This window comes from Aethalodelphis obliquidens, unplaced genomic scaffold, assembly GCF_003676395.1.
Source record: "Aethalodelphis obliquidens isolate GAN/ISIS:26980383/991018 unplaced genomic scaffold, ASM367639v1 scaffold31, whole genome shotgun sequence".
In the NCBI taxonomy this organism is placed as follows: Eukaryota; Metazoa; Chordata; class Mammalia; order Artiodactyla; family Delphinidae; genus Aethalodelphis; species Aethalodelphis obliquidens.
In genome coordinates, this window is record NW_020837975.1 from 13,176,486 (window position 1) to 13,199,205 (window position 22,720).

The 22,720-nt window shown below is 53.5% G+C and overlaps 1 protein-coding gene across 1 annotated transcript; it reads right to left on the reverse strand.

Annotated features, from left to right (window-relative positions):
• Positions 1–563: 563 nt before the first annotated feature.
• On the reverse strand, positions 564–9,207 carry PGC (progastricsin). The gene is made up of 9 exons (XM_027127205.1): positions 9,084–9,207; positions 7,018–7,168; positions 6,494–6,611; positions 5,413–5,531; positions 4,578–4,777; positions 3,178–3,300; positions 2,472–2,619; positions 1,589–1,687; positions 564–856 (listed from the first exon to the last, which is right to left on the reverse strand). Exons 1-9 carry the CDS (start codon positions 9,140–9,142, stop codon positions 701–703), a joined length of 1,173 nt encoding a protein of 390 aa, XP_026983006.1. The 5' UTR covers positions 9,143–9,207; the 3' UTR covers positions 564–700.
• Positions 9,208–22,720: the final 13,513 nt, after the last annotated feature.

Genomic DNA, 22,720 nt, shown 5'->3' on the forward strand with positions numbered 1-22,720 from the left:
ACTCAGCCCAGATCTTCTGGAGCCCTCCTGGAACCTACTAGGTTCTGGTGGCATCGGGTGATCTCTCCCTAAAGGATCCGTGACTGTTACAAGTGTGTATCGGCATCCAGCCTTACTCTGAAAGCTCCTAGTGGAACTTGATCACAGATAAGGAGGAAGAGGCTAGATTTAGGATACATTGGACCCCTAGTCACACTGCTAGTGCACATGTGTGGGGTCACTCTGGTGGTAGTTTGGTAAATTAGGTCAGCAGAGCATTTTGGATTGCCCATTACAAAGGAATGTCCTGCTTCCATGCCACTACCACAGTCTTCCCTCTCCAGAGAGAAGCTGTGAACAGACTCCAAGCTTTGAGGGATGCAGGGTCCACCCCCAAGCCCTACCCTGTCCCCTATTTCTCTTAGGTTCTCAGTGACCCACTGCAAACCTCCTAGAAACTCAGGCAGAACATGGTGCAGCAGAGGCAAATCTGCCCCTGACTCTCATTGTCCCCATTGTCTGAGACCAGGGGCTGCCTTACAGGCCACAACTGCCCTCTAGAAACAACAGGCTGGTCGATATGGAGAAGAAAGATTTATTGTTAGAGAAAGTCCAGAGTCCAGAGAAGGGAGGCTACATGCAGAGAGGAAATGCAGAGAGAACCCCCTGTAGCCTGGGAGGCCCAGAGGGAGAAGGGAGCCCGGGCGTCCAGGCGCTGAGTCTAGACGGCGGTGGCAAAGCCCACCCTGTTGTTGCCCAAGTCATAGACGGAGTAGTAGGACCTGAGGAAGACGTCCCCAAGGATCCACAGGGGCTGGCCATTCTGGGAGGGCACGTAGGTGGGCTCGACCCCCAGCATGCAAAAGCTGTCGTCGTACTGCACAACACAGAAGGGCAACACTCATTCATCCGCTCACACAGTGACGGGGCACTGCTCGGCCCAGAACCCCAGGCCAGCAGCACAGATGCAGAAACAGGTGAGCCGAAGTTTCTGCCCTTGAGGGCTCACAGGCCAACTGAGCCTCCAGAGCCAGAGTCGGGCTGGTGGGGGATTCTGGCGTGGCCGAGGGCAGGCTGCAAAAGGCCTCCCTCTGCAGGGTCTCCTTGACTCCCTCCTGTTCCTGATTTGGAGCAGGTCAGCCTGGCGGTAAAGTCTTGGAACCAGACCAACTTGGGTTCAAAGCTTAGCTTCACCCTGACTAGCTCTGTGGCCTTGGGCCAGTTACTTAACTCTCTGAACCTCCAAGTTTTTGTTTGTAAAATAGAATCAGTATCTCGCTCATTGAATGTTGTGACGAGTAATCAGGGAAATGTAGACAAAGTGCTTCACTCAGGGGCTGACTCTCATAAGTGATCAACAAAGAGCCAGCGCCCCTCCTCTCTAATTAATAATAATCATTAATAATAGGTGGCACTCTGCTCTTTCATAGCCGCGTTCCAGAGACGGGGGTTTAGAATCAATGGATGGGGAAAAGAAATCAATGCTGCAAGGCATCAGGAAATGGCGCGAGGTAAGGAGACCCAGCGTTTCTGGCTACCCACCCCTTCCTCCCACCCCTCACCCCCATCCCCCATCCCCCACCCTCCCGATGCAGGGGCCAGGACTTACATTGAGGATGTAGGAAGCGGGTGACAGAGGGAACTGCACACCATTTATGATGAACGTGAGGGTGGGCAGGCTCTGGATGCTGTTACAGTCCACGAGAAACTGCAGAGAGGAACAGGGCCCGGGATGCCTCATCTCCCCCCTGAGAGGACCTGCCAACCCCATCGCCTCAGCCCCTCAGGACCCGGGCCTGAGCCCCAAGCCTGCTTTGGGACTGGAGGCTGCAACACCAATACTGCTCGTGTTACACATGAGGACTCACGTGCAGAGGGTGGGATCTGGGGGGACCTGAGCATCTTTCTCACCCCCAAACATGACTCTTGCTTGAATTTTCCCCATGAGAGAGATTAAATCTACACCCCTTTCTCTGCAAGTGTCCTTTTAAAACACGCAGGTCTGTAGAAAGCATGGCCCATCAGTCCACCAAAGTTAGTGGGAATGCATTAATTAGGCAAACCCTTTGGTGGGCTCAGGAGGGGGCACGGGGCAGAGAGCATGGCCCTGTGGAGGTGAGGGAGCTGTGGACTGAAGGGTTATCCCTTGTCACTCATGGGCTTGACAGCACAGTCTAGTTGTTTCCCTCTTACTGCAAAGCCCGGCAGGTGTGTAACCTGTTTCCGCTAAGGGGCTGAAGCTCAGAGGAAATTCTGCCTAGTAGTGACCTCCCCACACCCTTTTAGCACAAGCATCTGGCTCCCCTGGATCAGCCTTCGGGCCCCCAGCCAGCTCCCAGCCCCAGTCATCCTGGGGCCCCCACCTCCAGTGCCTGGGGGCGGCGAGAAGCACAGAGGCCAAGAATCAAGCTATTCCTGTGCTCCCAGGAAAAACCACAAATGCCCCCTGGCTGGCCTCCCCCAGGGAAGGGGCACACCTCCGCCACACGCACCTGTCCATACTGGTCCTCCTCGGCCCCTGTGGCCTGCAGAAGGGAGCTCACGAACTGCTGGGGCACGGTGAGCAGAGACGTGCCAGTGTCCACGACGGCCTGGCAGCCCTGGGAGCACCAGCCCGTGGCCTGGTCACCAATGAGGAACCTGAACGGTGAGGAGATGGGTGGCCTCAGCACCTCCCAGCTCAGGGCAGCTAGGGGATAGCTGCAACCACAGAATCAAGGTGCACCTCCAGAAGATAAGGGCCCTGCACAGGTCAATCCAGCCATCCTCCTGCCTCATACCAAAGTCTGTCAAAGGCCACCTAAATGGCCTTGGAATCTCTTTCTAAAGAGTTCCAAGGATGGTTCTAGAAACACTGAAGGCCAGGGTTACTGATTCATTGTAAGTACTTTGAGCAAAATAGTCCCTCCCCCTCACACACCCCAGTTTTCTAATGTCTAAGCCCCTAGGGTTGGACTACAGGGTCCAAAATGTCTGGGATTCCCAGTCCTGCCCCTTCCTATGTTGTCCCCACCCCACCCTCCTTCTCCAGGCCGACCTGGGCCTTGAAACCCCAGCTGAGGGCAGCTGTGGCTTTGCAGGCGCAGGTCTCTGGGGTCCTCTGTCCCCCCGCCACCCGGCAGTACCCGTGTGACATGAAGTGCCTCAGAGCCTGCTCTGAGGAAGTACCCACACCCCCAGGGCCCACCACAGACTCACTCCTCAATGCCAATCTGCCAGTACAGCTCCTGGGTGACGGGGGTCCAGTGGATCTGCCCCGTGTACAGGCTGCTGTCCACACCTCCGAAGATGACTGCTCCCCCATCCTGAGAGCCCTGCTGGCTGCAGGACGCAAAGCAAAAGTGAGTCAGGCAGTGGCTGTGGAAAAGGCAGGAAAACAGAGGTCCTGCCCTGGCTCCAGACTGGGGCTCCCTGAGGAACGGCTGTGTCTCCCCTCAGACGGGGGCTCCCTGAGGACGGGGCGGCGTCTCTCCTCAGACCGGGGCTCCCTGAGGAACGGCTGTGTCTCCACTCAGACCAGGGCTCCCCGAGGGTGGGGCCGCGTCTCCCCTCGGAATGGGGCTCCCTGAGGGAAGAGGTTGTGTCCAACCCCCCCCCCCCCCCCCCGCCCCCCGGCCTGGAGCTCAGACTTCCCAGTGCCTCAGGCTCCCAGGTGCTCCACCAAGCGCTGCCTCTGGGGAAGCCTCTGGTCGTCTGGCCCCCCACCCTGCCACACACCACGTTCTCCATTCCCTTTCACTTTGTGCTGCTGGTGGAGCGTGTCCACGGGAGCCTGACCTGGGCCCAGCTTGTTATTTTTCTGCTGGGATCGGAGGGAGGTAGGGCCCAGGTGGAGGGGAGGGCAGGGCCTCCCCTGTTAGACAGAAGACGAACCTGAGTGTGGAACTGGGCAGAGCTCCCACGGGCTAAACTCAGAGTACTTGTAAACAGAGGCCAGCGACCGATGTAACAGGATAATGTGGTTGAAAGATTCAGATGACTAAGCCCCAGAGAGTAGATATTGACTATCTCTAGAAGGTAGTTGTCTAATTCTGGAGAGGAAAGAAAGTCCACCCCAGACGACGCCCCCACCCCCACCCCTCCTACTGCCTGGCACCGGGGCCCATCCACATAAATCACTGAGTTGGCTCCTGTTTGTGGTAAGAATAACAACTCGTTAGGAGTTCATGGTGGACCTAGACCAGAAGACTCCAGGACCTGGCTAGAACAATAGATCAAAGGAGATGAAGCAATAGATTTCTACACAAAAGAGGTGTCCAGGTAGAAAACATTTGGTCAGAAGGAAATGAGCTAACTGGGGCTCTGGGCAGGAGGTAAGCCCAAGAGGTATGGAGAAAGCAGTAGCAATGCTCAAAGAAGAGCTCAGCCGGAGGAAGGAGAGACACTGTCGTGGCCAAGAAATACAAAGAAGAGGCCGAGTGGGCAGGGACAGTTGCAGGGGTTGGGGAGGGGAGGAGGAAGAGTCAGAAGCCCAGGAGGAAAGGCCCTGCCAGATATGCCTGCTGGGAGGCCTTCAAATCCCAAACTGTTGAACCTCAGCCATCCAGGGCCACGGGGGCAATGGGCTGGGACCTGGGGACCGCCAGGTGGTTCCTTACCTGCCGAGGTAGAAGCTAAAGACTGGGCTGGTGAGGGCACCCTCCTGCAGCATGCCCTGCAGGGCGGTGCGGGCCCCGCCCATGGACAGGGCAGGGTAGGCCATGCCCATGATGCCATCGAACTTCGCATAGAGGAAATTGGTCCCCGGCTCTTTCTCACTCAGGCCGAACTCCTGGTTGGGGACCTTGATGCCCTGGACCTGGAGGGGAAAGAGAGGATGGGAGATGACAAATGTATCTCCACCCACCTCCCCCAGGCTCCCCCTCCTCAGACCCCTCAAGGGTCTGTTCTTCATCCCTCCTTTGCTTCTGCTGCCTCTCTTCTTGTCAGGTTTGCAAAAGCCACTTTCTCTTCCAAGAAGCCATCCCCGACCGCTGCAGCATTCCCCACCCCAACCTTCTTCTTCCCGAGGCTTTAAGTTCCTTAAGGACCAGGTCACCCCAACCATTGTGGTGCCCTCGGTGCCTGGCACATGATGGCCCGCAGTGAGGGTTCAATGAGTGAATGGGTGAGCTTTTTTTTTTTTTTTTTGCCTGCGCCTTGTGGCATGCGGAATCTTAGTTCCCCGACCAGGAATCAAACCCGTGCCCCCTACAGTGGAAGTGTAGAGTCTTAACCGCTGGACCACCAGGGAAGTCCCTGGATGAGCCTTTATTGTACTGATTTTCTGGCCTGTACGGTAGAGCAGTAGGTGTTTCCCATATTTTTCAGGGCCTCCATCTAAGTCTCCCCATCAGACTGTGAGGACTTTGAGGTTAGAATCCAGCTCACAGCCCCGGACTACCTTCCCCACATCTGGGTGTGGGCACGGGGGCAGCCGGCAGTATCACTCACTGTCAGAGTGTCATAGCCGAAGAAGCCGGTGAGGCTGCCGCTGCCGTACTGCAGGGAGAAGGTCTGCCCATTGGTGGAGTAGGTGGAGGACAGGCTGGGGTTGAAGCGGGTGTGGCTGGCTGCAAGGGAAGGAAAATTCGGGAAGTCAGGCTGGCCCACTCTCAGGCCTGCCAGACTGCCCACCTGTCTCCCAGCCTGGGCTCACATCCTGGGGACTCAGCACTCCTCCCACGCCCCACCCCCCACCGGCCACTGAGTCAGGGGGTGGCCAGCTGACATTCCTGGCATTGGAAGATCCACAAGAACTGGCCAGCCTCGATTCCAAAGCCCCCTCTGACCTACAGAACCTTGAGATGCCCTAGGATGGTGACCTCCCTATGGGCAGGTTATATAGAATCTATTCATCTCCCTGACCCCCAGCAGATCTCCTGACACATGGCGAGTGCTGAGAAATTACTCATCGGATGAAGGAGTGAATGAACCTCCAGGGCATCTGTGCATTCCCTGACCCTCACCTCACCCCGAGCAGAAGCTGGCCACACCAGGATCCTGAGATAGCCTAGGATGGAGCCAATGAGGGACCTTCTGGACTAGAGGCGTCAAGACCCAAACCCCAAGGCTTTGGCAGGGACCAAGGCAGCCCTAGGAAGTGAATATCTCCTGTCTCCAAATACAACTACAGGGAGGGGACCACATCTATATCCTTCTCCCGTGTCCCTTGAGATACTCAGTAAGAACTTAGTAAACCATGGGGTGGAGTAGCATAGAAAGAGGGTTGTACAGTGGAGTGGGATGGAATGGCATTGCCCAGAGCAAACAGAACGGAGTGGAGTGGGCTGGGCTGGGCTGGAGTAGGTGAAGGGATATGTATTGGTGAGCAGGGAAAGCAGAGGGGCCACCCAGCTCCATGGCCAGCTTCTTCCCTCTGGCTTGGGCATGTGCCACATGACCCTGGACAGGTCCCTGGTCCTCTCCGGGACTGCAGCTCTCCCCAGCAATCTTTATGAAGTGCGGCCCTTCCCCAGAGGGTGTCGGTGCCCTGCCCTGCCAACCGCCCTCCCCTGCCCAACCTAGCACTCACTGCAGGCCTGGCTCTGGCAGTAGACAGAGGGCACCCACAGGTTGGAGGAGCCAGTATCAAAAAGGACCAGGAAGTTCTGTGGTGGGGTCCCGATGCTGATCTCACCAAAGTAGGCAGCCTGGGCGGGAGACGGGGGACATGGACGGGCTGTTAGCTCTGGCGGGATCCAGGGACCATCAGGCCCAGCCTCCTCCACGGACAGAGTGACAGAGTGACCAGCCCCACAGCCCGCACCAGAAGCAGGGGCCTGAGCCTGCCCTCCACGCTCGCCCAGAACCCACAGACCTTCGGTCCAAGCCCGCCCGGGGCAGCTGCAAAGGTCTCTGTGGACTCAGCTGCTAGGTCAGCAGGGGCCCCTGAGTGCTCTGCCCGCCAATGAAGTCTCTGGGCTGGCAGGTCTGAGAGATGGGGGCAGGCCCCGGGGGCCGGGTGGGAGGGTGCAGAGAGGAAGGGCGCAGCTCACAGCCCAGGCCTGGCCTTTGGCAGCAGGGAGATGGGGAGCCCCGGGGAGGGTCAGGACTCACGTCCATGTAGTCCATGGGCTCGGAGGCCACGCTGAAGTCACTGAAGTGGTACCTCTGGGCGGGGTCGTACTTGTGGGTCCTCAGGAAGTCCTCCAGTATCCCCTTCTCTTTCATGGTCTCACGGATGGACTTTAATTTCTTCACGGGGACTCTGCGGAAGGGCTGGGGTCAGGGCAGGACCTCCCTCTTTCCTACAGAGGCTCTAATATCCCAATCTCTCTCTCTCTCCATCTCTGTTTGCCTCAGGCTCCCTGCCGCTCTGTCCCCCGGTGTCTGCGGCTTGTACGTGTCTGTGTGTCTCCCTCTTTCTCCATCTCTGTCTCAATCTCTGGTTCTCTCTGGCTTTTTCTCCCTCTGCCTCTCATTTTCTTCCTCTCTCTTTCTCTTTCTTTCAAAACTCTTCTCAGGACTTGCTCTGAGATTCAGAAAACAACTGACTTCACCCATGCATGCCCCCACCCCATCTCATGGGTCCTCATCCCACCCTGGTCCTCCACTCTCAGATATCCCATAAACACTTTCCCAGGCAGGGGAGAGGAACTTCAGACATTACCCTTTGTAGGATTTGTACATTTTTGTTCTGTTTTTGTTTTTTTGGCTGTGCCGCGTGGCTTGCGGGATCTTAGTTCCCTGACCAGGGATTGAACCCGCGCCCTCAGCAGTGAAAGCGCGGAGTCCTTAACCACTGGACTGCCAGGGAATTCCCAATTTGTGCATTTTTAAAAAAGGTTTCAGAGGGACTTCCCTGGCATCCAGTGGTTAACACTCCGCACTTCCACTGCAGTGGGAGCGGGTTCAATCCCTGGTCAGGGAACTAAGATCCCACATGCTGCACAATGTGGCCAATAAAATAAAATAAAAGTTTCATAGATGGCAAAGTTCACCCCAAAGAAAGTCCTCTGGTACAGTGGCTGTCAGGCACCTGGTGCCGGTTGGCTGTGACAGAGCACAGGACCAGGGGAAGGGCACTAGACTGGGGACTCAGAAGACAGGGTCCTAGTTCTGCCCCTGCAGCGACTTGTCTGGCCTGGATCAGTCACGCTCCTCTCAGGATGCCGGGACAGTGGGGAGGTTGGCCTGGTTGGTCCAGAGCCCAAATCAGCTCTGGAACTGTATGTACTGAATTATGGGTTTCTGCCCATGTCTTCGCAGACCTCCTTGCCGCCATTGCCTAGGGGTCTCTGCGGGTCCACCCAGGCCTTGTTCCAGGCTCCAGAATTCCTGCTGCTTTCACTTCTTTCTCCATCTCTTCCCCATTCCCCCAAGACCCTTCAGCGTCCAGAAATTCTCAGCTAAACCCATTCACCTGGAGCCATGAAGGCTGATGGCTGACTGCGCCCCATCACAGTTACAGAATTTGCATATTCAAAGAAGTTTCTGAGAGGAGCCATCTCTTCGCCAAAAAAATCACTCTTTAGTGGTAGAATAGCAAGCAGAGTGGCGGGCCGGGAGTCCTCCTGATGTCCTGTGAGCTGTGCCGCCTCGTTCCCTATCCCCTGACACCTCAGCGTGTAGAGATTACATGACGGGTGTTTCTGCTTAGATGATTTTGGCATCTACCAAATCAATTGGGGGCCTTAAGGAAAATACTAGCAAACGTCTCCCTATCTAGAAATAATTGTACCGGCCGTTCAGCACCTGCTTGGGTGGTGGTCACCCTTATTCTCCCTGTTTCCTATCCATCTTTTCTCATCAGTGGGGGAAGTGATGGTGCTTCTCCCTTTGACTGGAAGTTCCCTGAAAGCAGAGGCCATATCTCCTCCCACCGCTGAGTCCTGTCCTACACCGATTCAGGGAGCCTTCCCTGTCCAGAAGTCCCAGAGCAGAGGCAGATCATACACAGAGCTTCCTTGTCCCTTCCAACATGTGAGGATAGCAAAAAGATGGGGGTCTACGAACTAGGAAGCAGATTCTTGCCAGACACCAAATCTACAGGCACCTTGATCTTGGACTTCCTAGCCTCTAGAACTTGGAGAAATAAATTTCTGTTGCTTATAAGCCATCCATTCTATGGTAGTTCATTTAAAAATAAAAAGGCTGCCCCAGCAGCCAGGCCCCAGACTCACTTGATCACGGCCGCCTCCAAGGTCTGGAGGCAGACCAGGGCCACCACCATCCACTTCATGATGCCGATTCCCAGCTGGCCACAGTAGAGAAGCAGCTCAGAGTTGTGGCGTCAGTGGAGTGAAGACCTGAACACTCCTTCCTCCTTTATACCCCGAGGACCGAGCCCAGCCCCTGCCTCCCTGCCCTGCACCAGCATGACCTCAATCCCCGTCATACCCTGGGCTCCACATATCAGTTATTTCTGTGTGTTTTCCCTTGTGAGGGTGGCTGCAAAGGACTTTTCATCTTATTGACTTTTCAGTACAAGCAGTGGAGGCCAGGAGGTGCGAGCGATAAGAAATCAAAGTTGCCGTGAGATGGAGTGGCAAATATGACTTCTTGTGCAGGAACCAGAGGTGTGAGGTAAGCCTTTGAGGGGGAGGGCCAGAAGAGGGCAGAGTGAGGGCCGTAGGATCTATAGGCAGGTTTTTCATCCTCAGTACTTCCGACACTTGCAAACAAAACACTCTTTGCTGTGGACACTGTCCTTGGCATTGTAAGATGTTTAGCAGCACCCCTGGCCTCTACCCACTAGATGCCAGCAACAGTCCCCCAGTTGTGACAACCAACAGTGTCTGCAGGCATTGCCACATGTCCCTTTCGGGAGCAAACTTGTTGAGAATCGCTGGTCTATAGGTGATGCACTCAAAGATTCTGACTTAAGTCCTGGTTCCAGCACCCCCAACCCCTTGGGGGATGCAGTTAGGAGTGTCGGGGGTTGATGGGGTCAGTAGCTAGGAGGATGGTAATGATGATGGTAGTGGTGAGCGTGAGGCTGACCGTGGTGATGTTGGCGGTATTGTTAGCACAGATGCAGATGGTGGGGCTGGGTTGCCAGTGGCTGAAGTCAGAGCTATTGGGGGCAGCTTTGGAGGTTTTCCTGGTCAAATGGGACATTTGGAGCAATTCTCATCATAGTTCAGCAAGCACTCAGGACACACCCACAGACTAAGCCGCACTGGCTTCTGGTTGTGCCACTGGCACTGATCTGCAGCAACAGGAGGCCTGGGCAGGGGCATGGGAGGAGGGGACATGCCAGCCCCTGCTTCTGTTCTTCGTTGTCTCTCTTCTTCTGTTGCATTGAGACTCCGCCCATGTCTTTTTTTTTTTGCCTCACTGTGCGACATAAGGGATCTTAGTCCCCCGACCAGGGATCAAAACCATGCCCCCTGCATTGGGAGTACTGAATCTTAACCACTGGACCACCAGGGAAGTCCCTGCCCATGTCTTTTGTTCTCCTAAAATGCCTGTGTCCCCCATTACCCTCTTCCCCAGCTCTCGTCTGTCCTCGTTCCTGCTCCCGAGCCTGATCTGCCATGTCCTCTGTCCCTCATCTCCGGGTCCTGCCTGCTTCCCAGCTACAAGCTTCTCATTGCCTGAGGTGACCTGGAGCTGGCCCAATGCCTGCCAACCTGGCACTGGAGAAGTCTCCATTCTGGGGTGAGTGGAAAAAGTCCCCACGCCAGTACCCTCTCTGCCACCTCACCCCTCACTCAGGGCTCCAAACAGATTTGTCAGGCTCTTGAGCCCCAGGCAGAAGGCCAAGACCAGGCCTGCCAAACACCGATATAATCCAGCCCGTGGGGACTTTCCACTCTGGCCACCTCCACCCACTGCCCGGCCAGAGCCCTGGAGTCTCCCCTGGCCCTGGATGGAGGAGGGGAGGGAGGGCACTAGAGGTCCACCCGGGCCTGGCACAGAGAGGGAGGTACCTGCCTGGTTGTGTCTCAAGGCCAAATCAGCTCCCATTCCTCCCTGCAGTCTCCAGGGACACTGGAGTGGAAGGCAACGTAACGAGGGAGTGCTTTCCCTGGGGTAGGGGAATCCGCAGGTTTGCAAGATCAGGCAAAAGAAGGTCATAGGATCCTTGGAATCTTGCCACATCCTGTGAATACAGCAGAATCCATGGGGTCCCCTAAGTCTTGTGAGGCCAACAAGACTCCACAACATGGCCCTCCAGGGACCCTTTCCTTATCTGGCAGGACCCAAGGAGTCTGATGGCTGTGGGCTAACTGTCCCCAAACCCCAGTCACATCACATCCCTTCTGAATACCCCTGGCCTACTGCATCGAGCCAGGGTACCCTGCTTGGCAGCCAGGCCCTGGGGCTTTACTGCCCCACCTACCCAACCTGACCTGACAGCTCAGTCAGTCCCCTCAGCGTCCCCATACGTCCTAAGTCCTTGTCTGCCCTGGCTGCCCCGCCACCACCCAGCCCCCCATTCCTGGAAAGCCCATTTCTCTTCCTTCTACATGTCCAAGTTCTGCCCATCCTTCAGGACCTCTCCTCCTAGAGCAGGGATGTACAGAGTCTGGGGACACTTTAGAAGTCATCCAGGGCTACCTCCCACCAAGGACAGGAGCCCCAGTAAGCCTGACCCACTGGCTGCCCACCAAGTTCATCTTCTACCCCTAAACACTGCACACCCAGCTGGTGCCCTCCCCTTAGTGCCGGATCACACACTGTCTAGGATTGGTCTCCAGTTGTCTTCTGGTGTCCGTTTCCTCACTCTATAGACTGGAAACTCCTAGAAGGCAGAGACTGTGGCTTCCACCTCCCTGGGCTTGGCCCAGAGCTCAGGAAATCCTGAACACTAGATGGATCCCATGGGATTGTTCTCAATAGGTCTTGGTTATATCTCCCACACCCCATTATCCCAGTGCTCTGATTTCCACCCCACACTCTAAAGGGATCGTGTCAAAATCCAGGGCCTGGCGTCCTCTCATGGTGATGGTTTCCCAGGAAAGAGGCATTATCTCATCACCCTCTGGTCTCCTCTCCCTCTAAGCACCACCTGTCTCAAAACTCATCAAAGGCTCCCTGTGGCTAATTAAATAAAATCCAAACTCATCACCCTGACCTTGAGGACACACTCAGGCTGGCCCCTTCCTACATTTCCACACTCATCTTCCACTACTAACCTACACATGCTCTGTGCTCCAGCCATAGCAATCTCCTTGCTTTCTCCCAGGAGACCTGTTATTTTCCAACCACCGTGCCTTTATCCATGCTGTGGTCTCCATCTGCAATACCCTTCCCAACATCTCCACCTGCAAAATCTCCTCATCCTTCAAGACCCAGTACAAAGGCCATAAAGCCTTCCCTACTGTGCTCACCTACTCTCAAACTCGTTCCTATTGTGGAGGACTTTGCTTTTCCTCCCCTTATGGTATTTATTTCATACTGTCTTATATCCCAGTGACTTGCCCCAAATCCTATCACTTGTAACTAAAAGAAAAGGTCTTTTCCCTCACCTGGCTCCTTAAACAGCTCATTCACCTTTCAGAGTGACTACAGAAGTGACACTGGTTGCTGGGAGCGTCTCGAGAAGAGATGGCAGCTACTAGCATGCACACTGCCACTGCTAATCCTCCACCCATGGCAGACATCGCTAATCAAACAGATCATTCTCTTTCATGGTGCTGAGACATGGCCTCAGGATCCTTCCCAATCTGGTGTTCATACACCCATTCTCAATTTTGAAATGACAATCCCTGAGTCCCTTAATGGAGGATTTTTTTTTAAAATTCTGGATACTAAATTTCATTTAAATTCTGTACATATACTACTTTTTAAAGAATCAAAATGACATGAAACTACAATTATTTGCCCCATTCTAAATTGCAAAATTATATTCTAGCTCCTAATGTACACACTGAGATTTTAACGTAGCTGTAATCAGTGTGTAAATACTACTTCTGTTCTGTTCTTGTTACTGAAGATTACTATATACACACATCCATGAATTGAGATAGGCCACATTCTTATCACTCTTGGTGGCTGTACAGTGCTCTATTATCTTGGTAGTAACATTACTTAGCCCTATTCATTTGGGTTGATTTGAATTTCTCATTTCTATCGATAGTAATTGGGCACAAAATAAACATCAACCAAACGAAGAGAGTAGTGAGCTCCTTGTCATCAGAATCATTCAAACAGAGGCTAAAGGAGCACATTTTGAGGAATCCTGGAAGTGGGGTCTCTTGCAGTGGGTGTGAGATTGGACTAGGGATCTGAGTTTCACTGTGTATTCTAACCCTGAATTAAGTTTGCAGAGCTGAGAGACCTCACCTCAGATCCCAGGACAGGTACTTTATAAACCTTAAGTCTTCGGCAGCTGTCTACATGAATTTTAGTTACGACTTCGGCTATTATCTTGGTTTTTTAGTTTTTTCCTTAAATGTTGTGTGTTTTATACTTACACCATTATATTGGTTTAATCAAACTTATTGGGGGCAAACTGGAATGGAAGATTTTTTTTTCAAGCTCAAGGATTTATGCTTTTTTTTTCTTTTTCTTTTTTTTTTTATAAGCAGAGGGCCCAGTGTAAGCTGGATTCGTCTGACTTGGACCTCCACCTCTGGCTCATCCTCCGACCCCCTAGTTTAAAGCTGCCAGGTAAGGCCCTGCAGTTGGGGCCCTCCGCAGCGCTCTTTTTCTTTTGATATAATTTTTGAATTACAGAAAAGTTACATAGTACAGAGAGTGCCTGTACACCTTTCATCCAGAATTCCCTAATGTTAACATCTTACATCATAACCATAGTACAATGATCAAACCCAGGAAATTAACCCCGATCTGATACTATTAACCAATTTATAAACCTTATTTGAATTTCACCAGTTTTCCCGCTAATGTCCTTTTTCTGATTCAGGATCCAATCTAGGTCCCCACATCACATTAATTTTCATGTCTTAGTCTTCTCCAATCTGTGACAGTTCCTTGGGTTTTTTTGTTTGTTTGTTTGTCTTTTATGACCTCGCTACTTCTAAAAAGTGCTGAGCAGTTATTTTGTAGAATGTCCCTCAGTTTAGGTTATTCTGATGTTTTCTAATGATGAGATTGGTGGCATGCATTTTGGAGCAGAAACCACAGAGGTGATATATCCTCAGTGCATGATATCAGGAGGTATCTGACTAGGGATGTGTCTCATTGCTGGTTATTTAACCTTAATTACTTGGTTAAGGTGAGGTCTACCATGTTTCTCTGCTGTACAGGAATTATCTTTCCCTCGATAATTAATAAGTATCTTCCGGGGAGACACTTTGAGACTACGCCAGTCTCCTGTTTTTCATCATTCTTCTGCCCACCAATTTTAACATCTATTATTGGTCCTTGCTTGCAACAGTCATTATGGTGGTGCTTTTCTATGTCCATCATCCCTTCTACATTTATTCATTAGAACTCTGCTGTAAGGAAGAGCTAGGTTCAAGGTTTTGAAATGGACTCTTCCTCCCCTACCAAAATATCCCATCATCGACGTTGTGCCAAGCAGGGTACTTTACATTTGTTGAATCAGGCAACCTCACAGCAACCCCACTAGGTAGGTTACCTTATCCCCATTCAATAGTGGAGTCCATTTTATCTGTCTGTATCTCAAACAGCTGGAAATCGATCCCTGTGTGTATAAATGGATAGACAGGCTGATTGTTTTTTCTCTGGTCTATTGATTGATGAACCCTTGCTTAAAGACAGCAGCTTGCTTGTCTGCCTTAGGTGGAAAGGGGATGCATTGGATAGATGGTGAGTCATAGATTGCAACCCAGCTGCAGGAAGAGGAAGGATGGGGCAGAGGCTCGGGGGTCAACTGAAATCTGGGATCCAAACATTATCAGGACCTTTGCTTCTCATTCCTGCTTCACTTTTCTCTCTCTCTCTCTCTCTCTCTCTCTCTCCTCTCTCACTCACTGTAGGCTGCCTTTCTCCACATAACTGGCCACCAGCACCCGAGTTTTACATTTCCAGAGGAAGCATGAAACCAAAATTCCCAAGAAAGCTCTCTGATTAGCCCATCTTGGGTCAAGTGCCCACTCTTGGACCAACCAACTGTGGCCAGCAGGCAGAGCCCTGTAAGAATTTGACGTCTCCCTCAGGAAGCCTTCTGAAGTGTTTAGACAGGAGAAGTCTCCAAAATAAGTAAGGGGATGTTTCTGCTCAAACAATCAGAGATGTCCATGCAGATTTATTGCTGATGACCTATGGACCCTACTTCAAACTCTTCATTCACCTCTCTTTGTATATATTTAAGAATGTGATGCTGATGTGTGATATGGAATTGACTTTAGGAGACCAATCTCCACCACTTGTTGACCATTTGACCCCGATAACTCACTTACCCTTTCGACCCTGAGTTTCCCTGACTGTAAAACAGGGATAATCATCTGTCCCTCAGGGTTGCTAGAATAATCCAATAAAACCATGGTTATAAAAGCGCTAGCACAGAGCAAGCCCTCAATAGCTATCAGCTGAGTCAGAATCTTTTTCTTTAAAGTGGGCAGGGGGCTGGGGACAGGGGCTGAAGAGGAAAAGGGACCTCTGGTTAGCGCCGATGATGTTCTGCTTCTTGACCTGTGTTCCAGTCACGTGGGTCTGTGAGAAGTCAGTACGGGATACTCATGATACATGCACCTTTCGGTATGTATGTGTATTAAACATCAATTAAAAGTCTTACGTTAAAACAATTTTTTTTAAATTTATTTTACGCTGTGTTGGGTCCTTGTTGCTGCATGCAGGCTTTCTCTAGTTGCGGTGAGCAGAGGCTACTCTTCGTTGCGGTGCGTGGGCTTCTCATTGCGATGGCTTCTGTTGTTGCGGAGCACCGGCTCTAGGCACACGGGCTTCAGTAGTTGTGGTGCGTGGGCTCAGTAGTTGTGGCTCGCGGGCTCCAGAGCGCAGGCTCAGTAGTTGTGGCGCACGGGCTTAGTTGCTCTGCGGCATGTGGGATCTTCCCGGACCAGGGATCGAACCTGTGTCCCCTGCATTGGCAGGCGGATTCTTAACCACTGCGCCACCAGGGAAGTCCCTAAAGTCACATTTTAAAAAGAAGGAAGGTAATTCCCTGGTGTCCAGTGGTTAGGACTCTTGCGCTTTCACTGCCAAGGGTTTGGGTTCTATCCCTAGTTGGGGAACCAAGATCCCGCAAGCCTCACAGAGCAGCCAGAAAGAAAGAAAGAAAAAAAAAAAGAGGAGGAAGAGAAGGAAAAGGAGCAAGGAGACAGAACACCTGTCCTCAGAGACACCCCCCACCAAAGATGAAGCGGGGAGGCAGCCCCAGCTCAGGGAGTCCCGGGCTGATGTGGGCAGAGCACCTTCACCTGGGCTAACATTGTCCACAAGAGTAGAAAAGCAGAGATGATTTCAGGTGCAACAAGGATGAGCATGTCTTTTCCACATAGCTGTGTATTTATTATCATCTATTTTAACACAGATACACATCGGACACATCACACCCATGATTTCACGGACTAGGGGTGTTCGTGACATCCTCCTAACGGAGGAATGTCAGGAAGCAGCAGAATTACAGCCTGAAATCCTTGTCACTGAGGAGTTAGTCTTCTAGGCTGGCCACTGAGGGGAGGGGCAGAGCCTCAGTTACCCGAGGACCCCAGGGCCCCCAGCCCTAGAGTCTAGGTGTTAGATTTCTCCTCTCCCTCCACCTCCCCGGCCCTGGGCCCCATGGCTAGGGACAGTCTCCTAGATGTGAAATCCAGCCAGGAACTCCCAGCCTGTCCCCCCACCAGGGCACTGCCCAGAGGTGGCCCTCTCCATTTGACAGGCAGGACAGCTGTGAGCACAGGGTCAGCCGTCCTGCCAAAGCGGGGGCTCCGTGTCTGTGGCTCTGTCCACACTGCCGGCTCAACGTCCTCCCAGACTACTGTCCCACATCTCCAGAAATGGCACCTTGCACAAGCCAGAGAGCTGGCAGGGAAACCTGACCAGGCCTCTGCCCCACCCCCACGCCAGCAGGTTCTAACCGGGGGCCACACTCAGTGCAGAGATCATGAGGGTGGTATTTGAATGACTAGATATGAGATCCACTGACCTGTATTGAGTGGGCATGAAAGTCGAACTAATCTCACCCCCCTATTTAACTCCCCAGCCACCCACCTTGTTCCCCAAAGCCAGAGCCTACAGCTGCTTTATTTGGGGTCTCCCAGCTCTCAGCCCTGAGGAGCAGAGTTTGGCTAGAGCGAGTGAAAATAGGGGCTCTCCAACTTCCGTGAGACCCAGAGGGTGTGCCTCTGACCAGGAAGATAAGGCAGAGCCGGTCTATACAGCAGCAGCCAGGCCCACCTTGTCGTTGCCCACGTCAGAGATGGAGTAGCAGACCCTCAGGAAGACGTTTTCAGGGAGCCATGGGGGCTGGCTGCGCTCTGAAAGTAGGAACGTGGGCTGAAACCCCATGAGGCCGTTGCTGCAATGACCCGGAGGAAAAGAAGTGAAGCGGTCAGTAGGCAAGTCTCATGGGTTAAGGAAAGAACCTGAGCTCTGAAATCAGAGAAGCCTGGGGTCAAATCCCAGCCCACCTCTGCCTGGCTTTGTGACATTGGGCAAGTCACTTAACCTCTCTGAGCTTCAGTTTCTCATCAGTTGAGGGAGGGAGATAATATGACCCATTGCTGTGTTCTGCGTGATGAATACAAGTTAGGCTGGTGAAGAGAGTGAGAAAAGAACATTTCTGGCAGGCAAAATAGCACCTGCAAAGGGCCTGAGATAGGAAAGAGGAAGTGATGGGGCCAGTGAGGCTGGAGTATAGCAGTGAGAGGGGTCCCCTGAAGGAGGCAGAGGCCCAACCACCAGAGCTGAGGCTTTCAGGCTTTTTTTAAAACCACAACCCACAGTTAGAAATATATTTTACATCATAACCTTATATACACATACATACAATGTATAATGAAAACAAAAGCTTCACCCCCCCATAAAAATTCTGGTCCATAGTACATGGGATGCACTCAATTTTCCTATTCTATTTGTTTCTAAAGTGCTGGTTCCAATCAACTGAACTGATTTCTAATGCGCTGTGAGCTGCGATTTGAAAAACACTGACGTCTATGGCATTGAGCACATGTGTGCGCACACACAGTCTTCCACTCTCAGCTGTCATCTGTCACATAAACAATTAATCACAAGTGTTCAGAGAGCAGGGTGGTGTCTCCTCCCTCCTTTGTGTCCCCCGAAGAGGAGGCCCAGAGGATGCTCCACGTATATTTGTTAGTTAGGAGCAGGGTGGAAGGCTGGGAGAGAAGCAGGGCCTGGCCCACCACGTTTGGAGGTTTGAGTAATCTAAAGAGGGCCCCGTGACCACCATCCTTGGACAAATGGAATGGGGACCACCCACACGTGGTAAGGGCCAAGCTTCGGCTTTAAGAAGGGGCTGATCACTACCTGTTGGGGTGACAGCGGTACCCACTTCCAGGATTATCAGGAGGATTTGAAGAGCAAATACACACAGAGCCTCGGCTCAGCATCTGAACCAGGAAGAGCCACCAGCACTTACAGGGTGCTCAGCGTGTGCCTGGCCCTCTTCTAATCACTCTAATTCTACCAGTCTGTTTAATCTCACCAGGACCTTACTCATAAGGTAAACACTGTATTGTCCCTATTTTACAGATGAGGAAATGGAGGCTCAGAGAAGCTTCGTGACTTGCCCAAGGTCACAAGGCTCAGAAGTGGCAGAACAAGGATCCCGATGCAGACAGGCTGGACCTCAACCACTCCACATACGGCATCTCAGAAAGTTCTGGATAAATGGTGGTTCCTGGTATTACGCTTGTGGAAGAAGTTGATAAGATGATCCTTAAGGTCTTATGCAAATCTGACATCCCAAGAGCTCTACGGGCTCCCCGCCTCCATGCCCAGGTATGAAGGAGAAGCGGGAGAGAGATGGGGAGAGTCGTAGAGATGAGGTGCTGATGGCCCAGCAGAGAAAATGGATGCCACTGATGGTGAAGGGACTGGTGAGTGGGCTCTGGCCACTGCTGTAGTTGGTGACAAACTGGAGAAATGATAAAGGATGCAGAGACAGGTGGTCAGAATCTGCTCCCCCAGGGCTCCGGGGACAGAGGTGGCTGGTCTCACAGCCCGGAAATCCACCCAAATCCTTCCTCCCTGGTCCCTCAACCTCCCAACCTTCCTCTTCCCCACAACTGCAGACATGTCCCCGCCCTAGATAATGCCTCAGTGAAGGCACCAAGATGGAGTCCAAGCAGAAGGGCAGAAATACGAGCAAGGGCTGTTGCTAGGGGAGCCTTTGAGGGAGAGGGGGCAGGGAGGGGGCAGGGCAGGGAGATCCCGCTGCCCCTGGCATGAAGCAGCTGGCAGGGAAATGACATGCACACCCTCAGGGAATTTGGAAGGAGCGCCTCAGGCGAGTGTCCTTTGACTTCCCAGTGACAGCGGGTTGGGGTGCCTCCCTCTCCTCAGCTGTTCCCTGGGACCCCAGTGAGCTGTGTCAGCTGACCACAGATCTGCTCAGGGACAATGATGAGGGAGTTGCCTGTTTCCATGACAACCAGGCAGCCCTGGGAGCACCAGTCAGTGAGCCAGTGCCCTACGGATAACCTGTAGGAATCATTAGAGGTCAGAGGTCACGTCATCCCTCCCCCAGCCTCCATGCAGATTCTCCCTTAAAGCAGTCCCTGAGTCTGCCCTGTGCTGGGAGAAGCCCTACATTTTTCCCAAAGGAAGCCCCCCAGGCCTCCTCCCTTAGTGGGGGGTTAGGATTTGAATCTCCCCACCCGTGGAAGATGATCTGCCAGTAACTTGGGCGACCACAGGGCTCCAATAGACCTCACCTGTCTACAGCTGGCTCTTCTCACCACCAAAGGTGACTTCTCCCATGGTGATGTCATCTTGTCAGCTGCAGACCAGAGACATAGACTGTGGAGGAGGCAGCTGTGGGGTGACTGGACCCCCATTTCTGGGGCCTACTCTCTGAGTCAGCCCTCTTGTACCTCCACAGACCCTGGCTCAGGGTGAGGCTTCCGGCCAGGTCTCCATAAGCCCCTGTCCAGTACCATCTGCAGAGAGAAGAAGAATCTCCCAGGCGGCGGGGGTCCTCTCGCCTGGTAAGAGAGAAGCTGACCACGGGCTCTAGACTCAGGCTCCGTTTGAAAAAGCCATCCATGCCTGTGGTAACCCCACTGCAGAGATGGAAGAGGAGGCCAGGCCCTTTATCCCATCAAAGTGGATGCTTTCAAAGGTGGTGTCCGGCTCCGTCTGGCTTAGGCCAAACCCCTGGTTGGTGATGGCCAAGCCCTGGATCTGCCCCGCCACAGGAGGAGAATGCCCCTGGGGGTGGCCCTCAGGAGGCCAGGGCCCTGCAGCTTCCCTCAGCAGGAAGGAGGCTCTACCCCCAGGACTCTGTGAGAATGCGAGTGGCCTCGGCGAGGAGTGTGTCCATGGAGGGCTCACGGAGCCGGAAGTGTGTGTACTTGAGCGTCAGGAACAGGAATGGAGGGCAGGACCCCGCTCCTTCCCTCTCTCTGCACTTCCACAGCACCCCATCTGGTCCCTGCAGTGACCTGAACCCCACCTTTTGGCTCCAACAGCTCCCTGCGGGCCTGACTTGGACTCTTATGCATGACTGCCCAATTTTCTTGACTCTTTAAGTGTATCCCCCCGGACTGGGGCTCCCCGAGGGCGGGGCCGTGTCTCCCCTCAGACCGGGGCTCCCTGAGGGTGGGGCCGCGTCTCCCCTCAGACGGGGGCTCCCTGAGGGAAGGGGGCAGGCGGGGGCCCCATGGGGGCTGGGACGGGGTCTGTACTGAGTTGTTGGGGGGCATGGAGACTGGCGAGCCTTCAGGGGAAAGTCTGCAAGGTGGCCCTTGGAGCCAGTGAGCTGGGTGGGGCTCGGGAACCCCTTGCTGGGTGATGCCCTTGTATAAGGAGGCCCTGAGGGCCCCAAATGTCCTCGTTTGGGATGCCTGAGAGAGGGCAAGGGGCCACCAGGCCTCGCTACGTGTCACAGTCATCACCGAGCATCCCCTGTGCCCAGTCTATCCGTGTGCAGACCCGCTCAGCAAAGTGCCATTCAAACCGAGGGTCTCATCCCATTAGCTGATGGTGAAGTCAATCTGGTAGATCCTGAAGAGGGCTCTTTTTTATTTTTATTTTTTTAATAAATTTATTTATTTTATTTATTTATTTTTGGCTGTGTTGGGTCTTCGTTGCTGCAGGCAGGCTTCCTCTAGTTGCGGCGAGCGGGGGCTACTCTTCGTAGCGGTGCGCAGGCTTCTCATTGCGGTGGCTTCTCTTGTTGTGGAGCATGGGCTCTAGGTGCGAGGGCTTCAGTAGTTGTGTCACATGGGCTCAGTAGTTGTGGCTCGAGGGCTCTAGAGCCCAGGCTCAGTAGTTGTGGTGCACGGGCTTAGTTGCTCCGTGGCATGTGGGATCTTCCTGGACCAGGGCTCAAACCCGTGTCCCCTGCATTGGCAGGTGGATACTTAACCACTGCGCCACCAGGGAAGCCCAAGGGTTCTGTTCTAAATGCCACTGACTGGAATAGAATAAATCAGAGTGCATTCAGACAACATGGCTACGCAGTGCTTGTGTGTGTGTGTGTGTGTGTGTGTCTGTATCTGTCTGTGTGTGTGTGTCTGTGTGTATGCATGTGTGTCCTGGCTCATGATGCAAGATGCTGAAAGGGTCCCACGCTCACACTGTCTGGGATGTACACATACAAACACACATACATATGCAGGGACACACTTGCCCGTCTCCCTGCTCACATCTAGGCCCGGGCTGCACACGAGCTCCGGCTCCCCCAGAGGCAGCTATGTGTGTCTCCGCGTGTGCCCAGACACACTTTCCTCTAAGCTGGGCAACAAGGAAACTCTCCCATGATCCTCCTCCACCCTATCCCTTGTCCTCCCCTTCCTTTCCTCCCTTCCCCCTCTTCCTCCACGTGGTCCTCCCTTCTCCTCTTTTTCCCTCCTCCTTCTTGCCTCCCTCCTTCTCCCTGCCCTCCTCCCCGCTTCCCCTCCCAACTGGCCATGTCCCTTCTAAGCCCTTGCTGAGAGGTAAGCCCAGGACCTCCTCTCAGTGCAGCATCTGGACCAGGGAAAGCCCCCTCCGTGCGACTGCATCTCCTAAGGCGGAAATGAGGACAAGGGGTCTGGCTTTAGCGTAAGACAGTCAACCTCAGGCCAGACTTGACTACCCTGTTCATGGGGTCACCCCATGGATCTGCACCGCCTCCCTCAATTTCTCCCACAGAGAGAGTGGCTCACTTGACAGGAGGGGCTGGAAACTTCCAGAGACTCCCTGCTGTTCTTGACCAGTCTCCCCTTTAAGTCCCCAGACCTGTCCAAATGGGCCAGCAACCCATGCTCCTGTGCCCCATGTCCTCCTGAGATCTTGCGGGGGCGAGGTGAGGGCAGCAGGGTGCTAGGCAGTCCATGGGGAGAGGTTATTTGGATGGAGCTGGCCTTGGCCACAGACCAGGTCTCCGTGGGTGGGGAGTGCTGGGGTTTGGGGATTGGGTAGCAGGAAGGGGAGTCCTGTGTCCCAGATTGAGGCATATCAAAGGCCAGAGAATCTAATCAGCAGGGCCTGGATAAGGAGCAGGAACTGAGTCTGTTCCAAAAGTCCCAAACCAAACACTGATAATGGATCCAGGAAGCGCCGTCACCTCTCCCATCCCACGGCCCCTAAGTGGGCCTCAGACAGACACGGTTATGGTCCCAGGACTGTGGAGCCAGAGCTGGCTCCAGCCCAGATCCCAGCCCATCTAGTTTGGGTTTTGGAGAGGTGGGCCCATGAGTGGCAGCGTGGAGCCTGCCTGGCCTTTCCCTCTGCTCAGGGCTCCTTGTGTGGG